This window comes from Apaloderma vittatum, unplaced genomic scaffold (assembly GCF_000703405.1).
Source record: "Apaloderma vittatum isolate BGI_N311 unplaced genomic scaffold, ASM70340v1 scaffold6427, whole genome shotgun sequence".
NCBI classification, from domain to species: Eukaryota; Metazoa; Chordata; class Aves; order Trogoniformes; family Trogonidae; genus Apaloderma; species Apaloderma vittatum.
In genome coordinates, this window is record NW_009727744.1 from 33,703 (window position 1) to 48,147 (window position 14,445).

Here is a 14,445-nt window from a genome sequence, read left to right on the forward strand (position 1 = left end):
TTGCTGCTAATTCAAGACAAACAGAATTCAGCAGCAGCATGAGTGCTTTAATTACCCCGAGGGGATTTGGAGAATATGCACAGAGGTTTTCAATTATGTCATTCACAGCACAGTTCAATAAATATTCTTAATCCAGTCAATAAACCTTTCATCACTGAAATGTTAGGATAATGCACCTTCTGTTGAAACTAAGTGCTGCTGGCTTCAGTGCCTGTGGAATCTCCCCTACCTTCTGTAAATGCTGTGAAAAATCTGTGAGACCACAGATCAGACCTACAAAGCTCAGGTGTTGTTAGGAATCCCTCAAACACATGACAAGGTTTATCTCAATTTCAAGCTCAACAGACCACCAAAAAAAGAAAAAGTCACGACATAAACATTAAACTTGACTGTATCCAGAATTATACTATTTAATTCATAGTACTATAGCACAGTAGCAGACTTCAGCTCTGCAGTGCCTGTTATGCTAAACTCAAAATATTAATCTTTGTAGAGGCTTGGACAAATCACACACCCCATGTCTACTCCCAGGTTTTCATTAGTAGTTGTTAATATATCAAATACCTCAACACCACAGAGATAATCTTTCCATAATGAATGAAATGATGAATTCATTGCAAGAGGGGAAAAATCACATTCCAAACACTTCCTCAAAGGACACAGAGAGAAAATTACTATCTGATGCAAATTAATGAGAAGAAATTAATAAGTGTCAACCAATAAAATCCTCTTCCAGTGGGACCGAACCGCAGGCACTCGGTACAATCTCTTCCTGGCCCTGCTCCAGTGCATCAGGGAGGCTGTGCTGAGTAGGTCCATGTTGAACAGGCTCGGAGGCCGCCAAAAGGCAGACAGCTCACAGCAGTGCCAGAGCAGTTTCCACCAAGGTAGCCTTGCAGGTACTGTCTGCTCACATGAGCAAGAGAACAATACTAGATGCATATATCAGAATAAATAAAAAAAAATATTAAAATTATTAGATTACCTTACAGAGGTATCAGAATGTAAAGCTCTCCGCAGACAGTCTCATCTGCACCCAGCTGGGAACCGGTGCTGGTCGCTTGCCAAAACACAAGGAGGAGCTGTTGCTGCCTGCATTGATCTCATTAGGCTATTTGCATAATTACTTTCTTAAATGTTCACATTCTTAAACATAAGACTAGCTGTCAGCTAAGCTGAGTACTACGAGGCAATGACAGTAAAGGAATTTCATCCAACTTACAAAATATCCTATTGTACATTTAATAAGATACAAATGTTTGCTGGCTTTACATGATGTTTAGCAGTTTCATGGTGTCTCTCAAGTATTAATTAATTAATAAGCCAATTATGACCAGGCTGAGGAGAAGGTATAATTTGCTGGAAACAGAACAGACTTTGATGGCTCAGAGGGACAAGTCCTGGATTCGTTGTTCCTTTTAATAGAGCTGCGAGCTGTCACGCTCCTTGCTTCCAGATTCATTTCACTGCGCCTGTGTTTGTAACAGGGGATGCTAGCAGTGATCAAAAGTAAATAAAATCTATTTAAATTTCCCCTTAATATGCAAGCCTAAATGGTAATGGCTGTGCTGTGGCAGACACAGCTTGTCAGCCAGCCAGTTTCTTAGAGGGAAATGTGTGTGTGAGAAGACAGGACTCTGGGAAATAACTTCCATGATGCAGTTATAGAGCCTTCACTCGGCACAGCCTCACACGTGTTCAGTCCGTACTACGGGACCAAGCAGGGAGTAAGTCCCAAGGCTGTCCACAGAAAGAAACTGGGCCATGAATCTCTGACAGTGTGCCTCGGTGTAACTCAATAGGAGTCAACCAACTTCAGTGTTTTTAAATCCAATGTGTGAGGGACAAGAATTTGGTGCCTATGTCTATGCAGATGTAAAATCCACAGCTGGAAGTGAAAGTCAGGCTCCTCACGGCTCCCCCAGGAGTGCTGCAGGTGGGCTGATGGTGCTTATCCACCTTGGTGCACCCTCTTTCCATAATGCAGCATCACAAACCTTTTCCTGGGGCATGTTGCCAAACTTTGAGATCGCTGCTGTGAGTTGTTTCCTCTTTGATAGCGTCTTCTCTTCTTTGTCTAATATCAAACAGTGATTGCTGAGCAGGACTCTTGTGTGGCACCAGCCCCTCTGGGTGTTTTACCATCTTGGTTGCTTCACACTGAATTGAACTCGTGCCAGTTAATTATTGGGTATCTTTTGGTCCCCTGAATGCATCTAACCTGCTAATCAGAAGGATGGGTAAGACAGCCTGTTGCTTGCAGTTATTTGGTTCAGCTTCAGTGAATGCAGCAGAACAGTGCTTGTATGCACCAGCTGAAGACTTGTGTCTCTGCATCCTTCTTATAAATAATCCCACTAACTTTCTGCTCTTAACCAGGTTTCAGAAAATCCATAAGTTCCCATCCAGCACTCCTCTGCCCTGGGGACCTCTGTGTGGAGCCATGGCGACCTGTCATTCCCTGGTTGTTTTGGATAAGAAGATTCAGGGAGATCCGCTGGACCTGAAAATGTTTGAGGGCACACACTGGGTAATGTAACTCGCATCCTCTGCACACATCCAAAGTACGAACATCCCCAGCTCAGCCCAGGGGGTTTACTCACAAGTCAAGCTCAAACAAATGCCTGCGGCGGAAATCCCGTTGCTGGTGCTGATCATAACAACTGGAATTTGCTGTTATTTCTACTAAACACATGGCAGAGTTGCAGCTTTTTGATAGTCTAGTAATCATTTTCCTTGAGGATGCCTGCATTTGCTCTCTTAATTTGATTTGGAAACACTGGAATGTAAGGAAGTGGATGAGGAGCCTGGTTGCTGCTTGCTGGAAGCAAATGGTCAGACCATGCCGATGGCCATGTGGCACAGAGATGGCAGCTCAGCCAAGGAACTGCACAGGCAGGTTTCCCTGCCCTTATGCTAAAGGCTGTTATCTCTGATTAGCAAAAGGACATCCCTATGGAGAAACTAAGGCTGGAGCCTCCAGCTGAGTGAACAGCAAATCTCAGAGAGACTTGGAGAGCTGGTGAGAGACTGACCCTTGGGGCTCACCGGCAGGAATGAGGAGTTGCTTGGGTGAGAGCAGAATGGGAGGAGGCATAAGAAGGAAAGGGACCGCTCTTCTCCCTGCTACGTCCTAGCCTGGAGGGGTTCCTGGTCTCTGCATTTACCTGCCTCGTCATCTTTTTTCCTTCAGCCTTTTGCTCAAGACAGATTAATCAATAAGTAAACCAGGTGGCAGCTCTCTCAGCAGCACGATGGGAAAGCATCAGGCTAGTGTTAGCTCCTGTGGAAGGGCGGGCAGCAACAGAACCACAAGGGGACTATGAGGGTGAATGAGCCTTGGCAGCACCTAAAGAAACAGAGCTGGAGGGCTAATAGCAGCCTGCACTGAGAATTAGCACCCTGTTTATGCACAGAACATCAGTGAGATTCTTTTAAAAGTAGGAGACTGGAAGATAAAACCAGCCAGATAAGGATAATTATTTTTCTTTTCTTTCCTCACTGATATGGCATTAAATTTATGTGGAACTTGAGTTCAGAGAAATCACGAAATTTGACACAAGTTTTTATTAAAAAGTTGCAGGGCCATGTAGGCTTCTACTGAGGACAACACTGCAGGGAGGCTGTCACTGACAAGGGGTAGGAAGACGTATCAGATCATAACAAAATACTTCTGTAACTGGATGCCATCAGTGAGAGGGAAATTTGGTCCCATGTGCTGCTGCCCCTGGTTTAACAGCCAGGTATGAAGCAAAAAAATAAAGAAAAAGTATTGGAAATAACGTTTTTTTCTTGTACAGGAGGTAGAAGACTCCAGCACAGCACAGGATGGGGCTGGTGCTCTCAACATCTGCATCGTCAGGCCAGGACCAAAGGCCAGCAGTGTAAGTCCGGTTCCTTCTGAGGATGAATATTCTGTGTTTTCAACCTGTGGCAAGTGCAAACTCCCAGCACGTGCACTGTTAATTTACCTGTCTAGCAGCTGCAAAATTCTTTTCATTCCCCCAAACCAAATGCCCTGGAAGCATAGGACCAGAAAAACAAATTCTGACTGAAGTGGAGATGATGCTGCTGAAGTGGCATCTAAAGCACTTCATGAGCTTAAAAGCTGGTAGAAAAATAAAACTACACAATCGCTGTAAGTGAAAACTAATGCAGAGAATCCATGTAAATGGAATGAATGTCTGAAGCATGAGTTCATCAGCAGGAGCGGGCAATGGGAGTAAGGACAAGGCATTACATCGAGAAGTAGAGATGTGGGTCCATGGGTCCTGCTGGTAAAGGCTGTGCAATCCCACTGGTAGATTTATCAGTTTCACCCCGAAGCACAATGCTTCTTGCTTCACTCTTCCTCTTAAAAGTACACTTGGGAAGTTCCTAAGTTTTGATGGTTGAAAATTGCTATGTTTCTAATCCAAATGTCAACCCAGCCAGCTTCTTCCCAGTGGAAGGAGTGTGATTTCTGCCAACAATACCAGGAAGATGGTGCTGTGGCAACAAGTTAATCAGTCTTGTTTCTAGGATTGCTCTGTTGCCACGGTAATGTCACCGTAACTTGTCAAATTTCAGTTCCCGGGACTACAGATCCAGGAAGTACATTAATACATGAAAGGCTGGGACAATGCCTGGAAAACAAGTTAAATATAAATAAACCACAGAGGTTCCTGGAAAGTATGCTGGGAAGACAGAATTGTTGAGACTGTGGTTCTTAAAGTTGTAATCAGTGATCTGATGCCAAAGCCAGAAGGCAGCAAAAGTGAAACAGTCTCCTATTAATAATAAATCATCTTATCAAGACTCAAATGAGCTAAAGTTCTGAATGGATTTGCTTTGTGTGATCAATGACTCTGAGAATGTCTCACTTTCCTGACCTCTTCCAGACTCCAGTGGAAGGAATAGCAATCCTACACCAGTTCCCATTTTCTTCTGGGCTACAGAGAATGTCTGTTGTCTCACAGAAGATTGGAGAGGAACACTATGACTTGTACATGAAAGGAGCACCAGAAACTGTGTCCAGCTTTTGCAGACAAGATACTGGTACAGAATTGGGAAAGGGCAACTTTACAGTGTTTATTTGGACTTAATCCAAACCAGAGCTTGTGTTGGGGCTGAAATCCTGAAAGGTTTTCCACTGGCCATGCTGCAGCTGCCTGTGTGTGAGTCTTCCCACAAACAAGTCTTGGGCTTGTTAAACATCATTAGTTAATACTACAAATGAGTTTTCACTGCTTGTTTGTAAACTGAAGATGCACAGAGCCCAACAGCTAGCGAGAGGCACATCCTGAGGTTCAGCTGCAATACATCCCTGACCCGTATCAGCAGAAGATATAGTGCATAAATAATGTTGATACATCAAGATATCTGGAACAGATGTAGGATCATGGTAATTGCATATGTCACAGCAAGTATGTTGTGCTGTACAAGTTCTTGAATTTCCTCCTAATTTATTGCCCTGTAAATTCGACACTGAGTTGCTGACCCAGCTTGCAAAGGCTTTAAATCTCAGCAATGGAAAACTGCAAGTAACATAGGCTTTTCTTTCTTTGTATGTGAACAATATTGCAGGCTTGTACTCAAATTTGTCTGCAAGCTTGAAACTCATCACATTCACTGAATATTTCAAAAGGAGGCTGAGAAAATACAGTACCAGTGGTCTGTGACTCTGTGGTTTGTTATTTCAGATGACACTGACCTGAAAACAGGTGAAAATGGTTTTGAGGAGCAATGGAAAGATTTAGTTTAGCATTACCTAAGATCTAATAGCACAAGTAAACATCAGCAAGAAAAATGTCTTTGAAATCATGTTGCACTTCCTTAGGTTTCTAAATGCCTCCTCTTATCCTATCTTGATTGTTTCTATGTTGATTACAGCTTGATGAATAATTAGGTATCACACTGTAAAGCTGTGGTTATAGTATGTAGTAAGCACAAAATACCACAAAATTAAAAGAAACTCTTTGCTTTTAGGGTCGTGGGAATGACTGGAGAATTGAAAAACTAGGTTTTGGGAGACTTCTCACATTAAAGCATAAACATAAAACCAATTTCCTCAGGCACTCAGCATGTGTGCAGTAAAGCTCAGGATGTAATTACAAAGTCAGTCATTTGTCCTTCGCCCAGTAATTAATCTTATCTACCTGCACCTTAATATGTGTTGTAAAAGTATGAAACAGATGCATAGATCACTTAATAGAACAGTCAGATGCACAGCCTTGGTACAAAACAGATGAATTCTTTGAGAGGCCACAGTGCTGTAACTAAGGCTATAAATAGGTTTAAAGGACAAGTCTTTAACCCTAGAAAAGCAATCAGCAAGGATGGAATTTTCTAACCATGAAACTTTTTTTCCTGTAAACAGTTCCAGATAATTTCTTAAAGGAGCTTAAGATGTACACAAGCCAAGGCTTCAGAGTGATTGCCCTGGCCCATAAAGTGCTAAACCTAGGAAAGGATGTAGATGTGAGCAAACTGGAGAGGTAAGGGGTGCTGATGAGTCTCTGGTAAGGCTGTGGGGTTGCTTTTTCTACCTGCCCCAACCCAAACCTTCCCCTCCTCTCCTGCCAAAGGAAGCCTGTTGGTAAGCTGTACCAGGTAACACTTTCCTCTCAGCAGATGCTGACTGCACTGTTAATTCCTTGCTTTACTGCTGCTCTTGGAAGGCTCAGTGAGCTGAATTGCAGAATCAGTTCTCAGAGGGTGGTTGAAGCTGGTTGTTATGCTTCTGTGTGGTGACAAATTGGGACTGCAACAGAAGTTCTGTATGCCATGATCTGTGGGTTTTGGCCAGTTCCTGCAAATCCCTGTCCCTCTTGCCTCACATGCATCTCTGCTGCATTGCTTCTTCTCAGAGACAGCTTGGCCGAAGCTGCAGAAATATTGGCACTGGGAGCACTACTTTTCTTGAATTCATAGCAGTTGTGTTTCCCTGTGGAGCAAGTGTGTTTCCCACCGAGCACAGCTTCCTTATTGAAGAAAAACTGCAGGGAAAGTCTTGCTCCCTGGGCTGTTCCTGGAAAAAAACATGTGTCTTTCTGTCCTTGCTCCAAGAGAGGAGGCAGAGTCTGAGCTGGCTTTCCTGGGCCTCCTGGTGATGGAGAACCGCCTGAAGCAGGAGACAAAGCCTGTGCTGCGAGAGCTGGCTGCTGCTCGCATCAGGAGTGTCATGGTTACAGGTAAAGCCCCCAGGTTCCTTCTATGGCCGTGCTGGCTGCCGTGGGGCATGCAGGCTCACTCCTCCAGCATCCTTCATTGCATGCCCATGGTCGCTACCTGGGCTGCCACCGCGCTATGGCAGGTATGAGGAGCCTGCCTCTCCACTATTCTTGCAGGGGACAACTTGCAGACAGCTGTCACAGTGGCCAGGAATGCAGGTATGATTCACACGGGCAGCAGAGTCATCCTCGTGGAAGCAAACGAACCGGAAGGCTCTGCTCCAGCTTCCATCACCTGGCGACTGGCAGAAGACAGCAAAGCAAACACAGCAGCTCCCCATGTAAGCACAACCAGGGATGGCTGCTTTCAAGTACCAGGGGGAATTAACAAGGCTTTTAATGTCTAATAACTGGCTGCTCGCTGGGGATTTGGAAGTATCTCCGCAGAACAGAGGAAACCTGAGGGCTAGTTCATATCTACCCCAGGGTATATGGAGATGTGTTATGGACCACACACCTGTTGGGGAGAAATAATTAATCCAGTGCTGCTTTGCTCAGGACAACATATGAAATAACTATATGAATAACTGTCAAGGCTTTTCAGGGGCAGTGGCCACTTCAATCACACTTGAAGTGTGTGGAATTAATGCAACTACACATACTTCTCTGTGCAACTATTTGCTGGGCCAAACTTCAGTGTCTAAATCAGCAGCCTATGGCTAGCAGGGATTAATTACGTGTGGAAACGAAGCTAGAAAATCAAGAACAGCCGGACGTGAAGTTTTACAAAACGATGCTGCTAAAGGCTGTGTCTCTGGTTACCTGCTGGGAGGCTGATGAGGTGGGAGTGAAATGCCATGTTAAAACCTCGGTCTGAGAATAAATGCTGTCTTATTTCCAGGAGGTATGTGCTAATACCGAGGAAAAGATCACCTTGGAAGGAGAAACCTGCAACTACCATTTTGCAATGAATGGAAAGACCTATCAGGTTATTATAAAGCACTGCTACAGCTTGCTGCCAAAGGTAAGTTCAGAGGAAACAATGCCCTTGCTTGCCCTTTCCTGTTTTATGAAGTGACAGTGGTGTTCTGGCTGGAGAAAGGTCTTTTTCTGTGGTTAGGTGCAGTGCTGAAACTCCACATTTTGACAGTTCTGGGCAGCCTCCCACAATGCATCAGATTTAACCTGAACAGCTTGCTTTCAGCATCTTCTAAGACCTCACATGGCAGCGATGCTGTGGTGCTGCGAGCAGCTGCTCAGTGGAGTGACTCTGTGGTCACCTTCTCCATTTCATTTTAATTAAAAACATCAACACCATTTCCATGTGCCACTGCCATCCCTGGCAATGGCCTCTGCTCAGCAGGGGACTCGGAACACAAAATGCCCACATCAAGCAGCAGAAATCTCCAACTCCTGTCACCCAGTCTAAAATTGCTGGTGCTGGGACAGAGTTTCGGATTTTACACTCTGTGGCCAGATTTTCAGGTAGGAGAAACCCCAGGCTGAGCAGTGTTATTGCTGCTGTCATCAACCATCTGTTCTGCACTTGGGAAATAACGCTTTGCTGCTCTAAAACTGCTGCAGAGCACGTGGTAAGCACTGGCTTCCCAGCACCTCCTACAGATCAGGCAAGGCAGAAAATAGAGCAGGAGAAATCTCTTAGAGGAAGCCCAAACCCTAAGGGAAGAAAAACCATGGTAGGGTTTAGGAGACAGGATTAGAGGGTTTTACGAATGAGTCAGGTGCCCATCAGGGAGGCCAGATCCTGCCTTCGTGGAGTGGAGGAGGCACTCCCAGGACAGCCCGTTGGTTTTTCTTGCAGATACTGATGAATGCGACTGTCTTTGCCAGGATGTCTCCTGGCCAGAAGTCCAGCCTCATTGAAGAGTTTCAGAAACTCGAGTAAGGTTCTCTTTTTGCTTTCTTCTTGAACCAAAAAAATAACAAGTTTTCTTTAAAGTGTAATTGTCCCAGCTAGTGCTCCCCTGTTCGCTTCTTTGTGGCCACATTCTTCCTCCTGATCCCTCTACATCAGGAGTTCCTACAGCCCTCACCCAGAGTTAGCCACTGCTTCTCGCTGGTGCAGTACAGAAGGCAGCATTAAATGAAGCTGAGATAAAAACACCAAGCTAAGATGAAAACACCAAGGCAGACCCCCCCCCATATACAAATAGCCCCCATCTCCAGCAGCTCTCATGCGGCTGCTGCTGTTGTCCTGGCTGCAGCTTTACAAAAACTGAAAACAGCCTGATGCAGTTGGAATTTTGACCCCAAAGATGTTCCTTCAGGTCCCCCAAAGGAATGTTTCCTCCCTGAAACAAGACTCACACTAACTATGGACGTTGCTTGTTAAGCATAAACAAGATGTGATACCTTTCTGAAAAAGAAACAATTACTGGTTATGAGGTGCGTCGTCTGGGTGTGAAATTCCCTGCCCTCTCAGAGGGACCTGGTGGTTTGGGAGTTGCTGTATTATTTTGTCTTTGGCTCTGCAAAGACAATGGAGAAGAAAATGCCAAAGCTGCAGCCACGAGAGCTTCTCTAAACACGCACAACCTGATCCCTTTCCGTGGCTCCTGGTACCAGAGGGAAAACACTGGCAGTGTTCCCTTTCCTGTTACAGCCCTTTTCAAACTTAATCCTAATTTTGCCCGGTGTACTGTGTCCCATATTCTCCCCATCCACAACTTGCCCTCTGGAAACAGCTGCTGCCTTTCAAGGGCAAGCACGAGTCCTGATCTGAGGTGAGTGTGAAAGCCACGGGATCAGCTACAGGCAAGGCTTACATGTTTTCCTTCTTTTTCCTCCACCAGTTACTACGTGGGTATGTGTGGTGATGGTGCCAATGACTGTGGGGTACGTAGGAGTTCATCTCTCATTTTTGTTAAGCTTCTCCTCTGTCAAACTAAGCAGTGCTGTGGTGAGAGCCTGCCCAGCCCCACTTGTCACCCACAACTCCCAAGTTAGCCTGTGGGTGCACTCTGTCAGCGTGGTACTGTAAAATACTATCTATATGCATTTCTTTTTATACTAGCATCCACAATAACATAGGATTACTGTTTTGCTTTTTACCCCTCAGAAAGAGGGTCAAGGGACTTTTACTTACATATTGCTTACACAATTGTAAATCTGAGGGTCTTAACCATAAAAATAATTATTATATTGTCTACGTTATTATTGTAATCTATTATATATTATAAACTATGTAGTAAATGAAATGCAGTACAATAATATACAATTATTATAATACATATGTTATCACAGTATTATTTTATAATAATACCTTAATTTGCTTTGTAAAAGCTATCCATAGCCTATACCTGAGCACTAAACTGGAGGTGACAAGGCTAGGGAGCTCATAAGAGCATAACAAAAGAAATATGAACAGGAGATTGAAAGCAATAGAAAGAGGATAAAATGGTAATTTAAATAGTTTAGGAGACTGTTTAACAGGAGAGGTATGCACAAACGCCAGTGCAGGAAACAGCATACAGAGTAGTTCAAAGGAGATTTTTTTTTTAAATGAGTATAATGGGATTAACTGAACAAAAGAAACATTTAAGCTCTGGGGAAGGGAAGATATCTAGAAAATGAGATCATCTGGGCCACTGAATAGAGGAAGATAAATTACAAGGGACACCTGAAGCAAAACTTGTAAAGCAGTGGTGAACAGTGAGGTTTTCCAGTCTCAACAATTCTGTGATTCTGTGAACATACTGCACAGGGTGGGAGAGGCGGATGGATGTCTCTCCATCTTCTGACTCCCATGGATTTCAGGCTTTGAAAATGGCCCATGCAGGGATATCGCTGTCAGAGCAGGAGGCATCCGTGGCCTCGCCTTTCACTTCCCAAATCCCCAACATCCAGTGTGTGCCGGAGCTGATCAGGTGAGTTTGCCGAGCGCTGCCCTGGTGCCCTCGCAGGGGGCTGCTGCCTGCTCTGAGCTCAGCCTGCGGGGTCACGAGTGGGACGGCGAGGCTCTCGGAGATGCTGATAATCCAAACTTAATTCCTCAGTAGCTATGGCATACAGCAGGAGAGTTCTTGAGTTGGTTTTCATCCTCAGATTCCAGACCTGGGAGGTTTTTTGTGGTTTTAGAAGAGCATTGCTGGTGGTGGCTGATATATGTGGAACAGGTACAGCAGTAGAGTCATATGAAAGGGCAAGTATAACAGTAGTCACAGAATAGATTTGCTGCCATTACTTTAAATATTAGATATCCTGATGCTGCACACAGTCATGGAGCAGCCAGTAGAAATGCCATGTAACCAAATGTGTGCAAAAACAATTACCTGTTTGTGTAGAAATGCACTTGATTCCCAGAGCTGCTGAGCGAATTGGTAAAGAAAGAGTAACAGCAGCCTAATCCAGGTATTAAAATTGTAGCTGCGGAATAAAACCAAAGAAACAAAACACTGCTCATGAAAGGTAGTTAAGTGCCTCTGCAGTATCTTAAGGCTAAAATAATTGTCTGTGGAATTTGGACTGCTTTTTGTTCTTCTTTGAGATTCTAAATATGGATCCTAAAAGCAGAAACTGTCTGCAGCAGTAAACCCATCACTACTGTGGGTGTAAGTGGGGTTTTTAGCTTTGCTTTGTGTTTTGAGCAGGGAAGGTCGAGCTGCTTTGGTTGCTTCCTTCGGCGTGGTTAAATACCTGACTCTTTACAGCCTGACTCAGTTTGTTGGTACTGCTCTGCTGTTTTGGGTGAGTGTTTCATGTCCATCTTTTATCTGTGTGCTGTGCTCCCTGTATGTTTTTGTCTTTAATGATATTACTCAGCAGGGAAGAAAATGCACACAAGTCTTTGAGCAATAACAAAGGAATAACAAAGACATGAAAAGTTAAGTGAATTATTGGCAGGAAGTAGACTGGATGTACGGACACCAGAAAAAGCCAAGTGAAAAAGTTTCATCCCATCTGAAAGAAGGGATTTAGAAGGAGGTGGGTCATGCCTAGCTGGGTGGTGGAGGCCCAGGAGCAGGACTTGCTGTAAAATGGGGTCTTTGGGAGAGAAGCTGCCTCTCCCTGCTGGGAAAAAAGCTTGAGGAAGAAGTGAGTGTCTCAGGCAGATGATGGAATCATAGAATGCTTTTGGTTGGAATGGAGCTTTAAAGGTCATGTAGACTAACCCCCCCGCAGTGAGCAGGGACATCTCTGACTGGATCAGATTGCTCAGAGCCCCATCCAGCCTGACCTTGGATGTTTCCAGAGATGGAGCATCCACCACCTCTCTGAGCAACCTGTTGCAGTGTTTCACCACCCTCATTGTAAAAAATTTCTTCCTTATATATAGTCTAAATCGACCCTCTTTTTGCTTAAAACCATTACCCCTTGTCCTATCACAACAGGCCCTTCTAAAAAGACTCTCCCAGTCTTTCCTGTAGCCCCCTTTAATTACTTGAACGCCAGTATATGATCTCCTTCTCTTCTCCAGCCCCAACTCTCAGCCTTTCTTCACAGGGAAGGCATTCCAATTCCCTAATTTCTATGGCCCTGATGAAGAAGAGCAATTAAGGAAGAATTGCCATTATGTATCACCAGTATATGATGAATCCTCTAAAGTTTCAATATATGAAAAAAAACCAAACCAGAACAGTGAAGGAAATTCATGTCTGAATTTTCTCTGGACCACATCTCTTGCCTCAGCTCATGCACAGGTTCTGTGCAAAATTCCACAGAGGGTGAAGGGCAGAAAGCAAAGTGAGCTGCTGTGAATCTGCAAGTCACAGCTGAGGTTTGGTGGCAGACAGGGATCACTGTTGGGTCAACACATGGAGACCGCTCCCCCAGCCACTAGTCTGGGTGCATCAACTTTGTCCATGTCCCCACTGCCCAAAGACAGTTCAAAGTGAAATTCTGGCTGTCATTGCTATTACTGTGGGCTGGAAGGGCGTGACCTGATCAAAGTGATCCAAGAGGCATTGATATCTACTGGAAGAAGGGTGGAAACATGTTTAAATGCCACATTCAGTTGTTGGGTCACCCACAAGTGCTATGAAATAGCAAGGGGTTCAGTGGGACCCAGCTGACAGCTTGTAAGCTGGGCTTGCTAGTCCTCAGAGGGTTGCATCAGGACCATGAGGCTGCTGTTGCTGGCAGGACATTGCTCTGGAATAGCATAAAGTGCTACAGTTTGGTATTGTCAGTTATTATTGGTTGTCAGGTGGTGCTGCCTTTGTTTTTGTTCCAGCAACTGCAAATCTTTGGGAATTACCAGTATTTGCTACAAGACATCGTCATTACCCTTCTGGTTTGCCTAACAAGTAAGCAGCTTGGGGAGTGACTGAGAGCCTGAGTGTAAATAGTTAACTTCATTTCCCAATAAAAATCAAAATGAAGAGCCAAGTTCTGCTGTCAGTGACATTGTAACCATTGATACTAGACCAATTCCTAGGGCCTGGAGTGTGGGATTTGGCTCATAGTCCTCTACAAACAGAGCATCAGAATTCTGTGCGTAGCCAGTAGCGTTTGGATGGGAGACTCGACTGGAAGAGGAGCAGTTGCTCTGGTGACTGCTGGTGGGGCTCTGACAGAATAACTTCAGCTCCTGGCTCTCCTGTGTGTTCCTGCTGTGAGAGCCAGGGTGGCTCTTAGACTCCCAAGCTGATCCTCACAGATATGTGACATTCCCCAGCTTCTCTGTGTGTTTTTCTGAGGGGGAGATTCAGAAAAGCTTCAGGTGGATCAAAGCCACTTTGTTGCCTGTTTATTAGGGCCAGGCCTTGCAGCTTTTGCCTGCGATGACCAGATGGGGGGGATCTGTATGTGGCTCTGCTTGCCGAGCAAGCACGGGGATGGGTGCTGGTGGGCTGGGCTGCCATGAACTGCAAAAGCCTCTGGTTTCTCTCCAGTGAGCTTGACTGAAGCTTATCCAAAGCTGGCACCTTATCGCCCTCCTGGCCAGCTCGTCTCTCCTCCTTTGCTGCTCTCCGTCATCCTCAATGTCTGCTTTACCATAATCATGCAAACCTGTGGCTTCCTTCTGGTGAAGCAGCAGCCTTGGTACATACCACTGGCCAGCCAGAGGTGAGTCCCTCTGTTTGTCTCTGATCTCCAGCCTGCAGGTCACGTTGCTGCCATGTATGGGGGACAGCAGCACCTGAACGGGACAATCCCCCCTCCCCACATATACACTCAGCAGACCGTATATGCCAAGACAGGTGCCACACTGAAATCTAAAGGGCCACACTGAAATCCGGGGGAACGCTTGGTGCCACAGAGCTGACCTGGCAGGTGCCCATCTCCGTGGCAGCAGGGCGGTGGCGGGGCAGCCGGTCTGGGTGCGCACCCG

At 45.2% G+C, this 14,445-nt stretch overlaps 1 protein-coding gene across 1 annotated transcript in view; it reads left to right on the forward strand.

Annotated features, from left to right (window-relative positions):
* Nucleotides 1–14,445, forward strand: part of ATP13A5 (ATPase type 13A5) — a 33,436-nt gene that overhangs the window by 14,731 nt on the left and 4,260 nt on the right. The window contains exons 14-26 of the mRNA XM_009873786.1: nt 2,380–2,530; nt 3,801–3,884; nt 4,881–5,037; nt 6,359–6,476; nt 7,048–7,172; nt 7,329–7,492; nt 8,053–8,175; nt 8,974–9,053; nt 9,965–10,007; nt 10,929–11,038; nt 11,762–11,858; nt 13,345–13,417; nt 14,006–14,180. Of these exons, the coding sequence (XP_009872088.1) occupies nt 2,380–2,530; nt 3,801–3,884; nt 4,881–5,037; nt 6,359–6,476; nt 7,048–7,172; nt 7,329–7,492; nt 8,053–8,175; nt 8,974–9,053; nt 9,965–10,007; nt 10,929–11,038; nt 11,762–11,858; nt 13,345–13,417; nt 14,006–14,180 (1,500 nt within the window). The remainder of the gene's footprint in view (nt 1–2,379; nt 2,531–3,800; nt 3,885–4,880; nt 5,038–6,358; nt 6,477–7,047; nt 7,173–7,328; nt 7,493–8,052; nt 8,176–8,973; nt 9,054–9,964; nt 10,008–10,928; nt 11,039–11,761; nt 11,859–13,344; nt 13,418–14,005; nt 14,181–14,445) is intronic.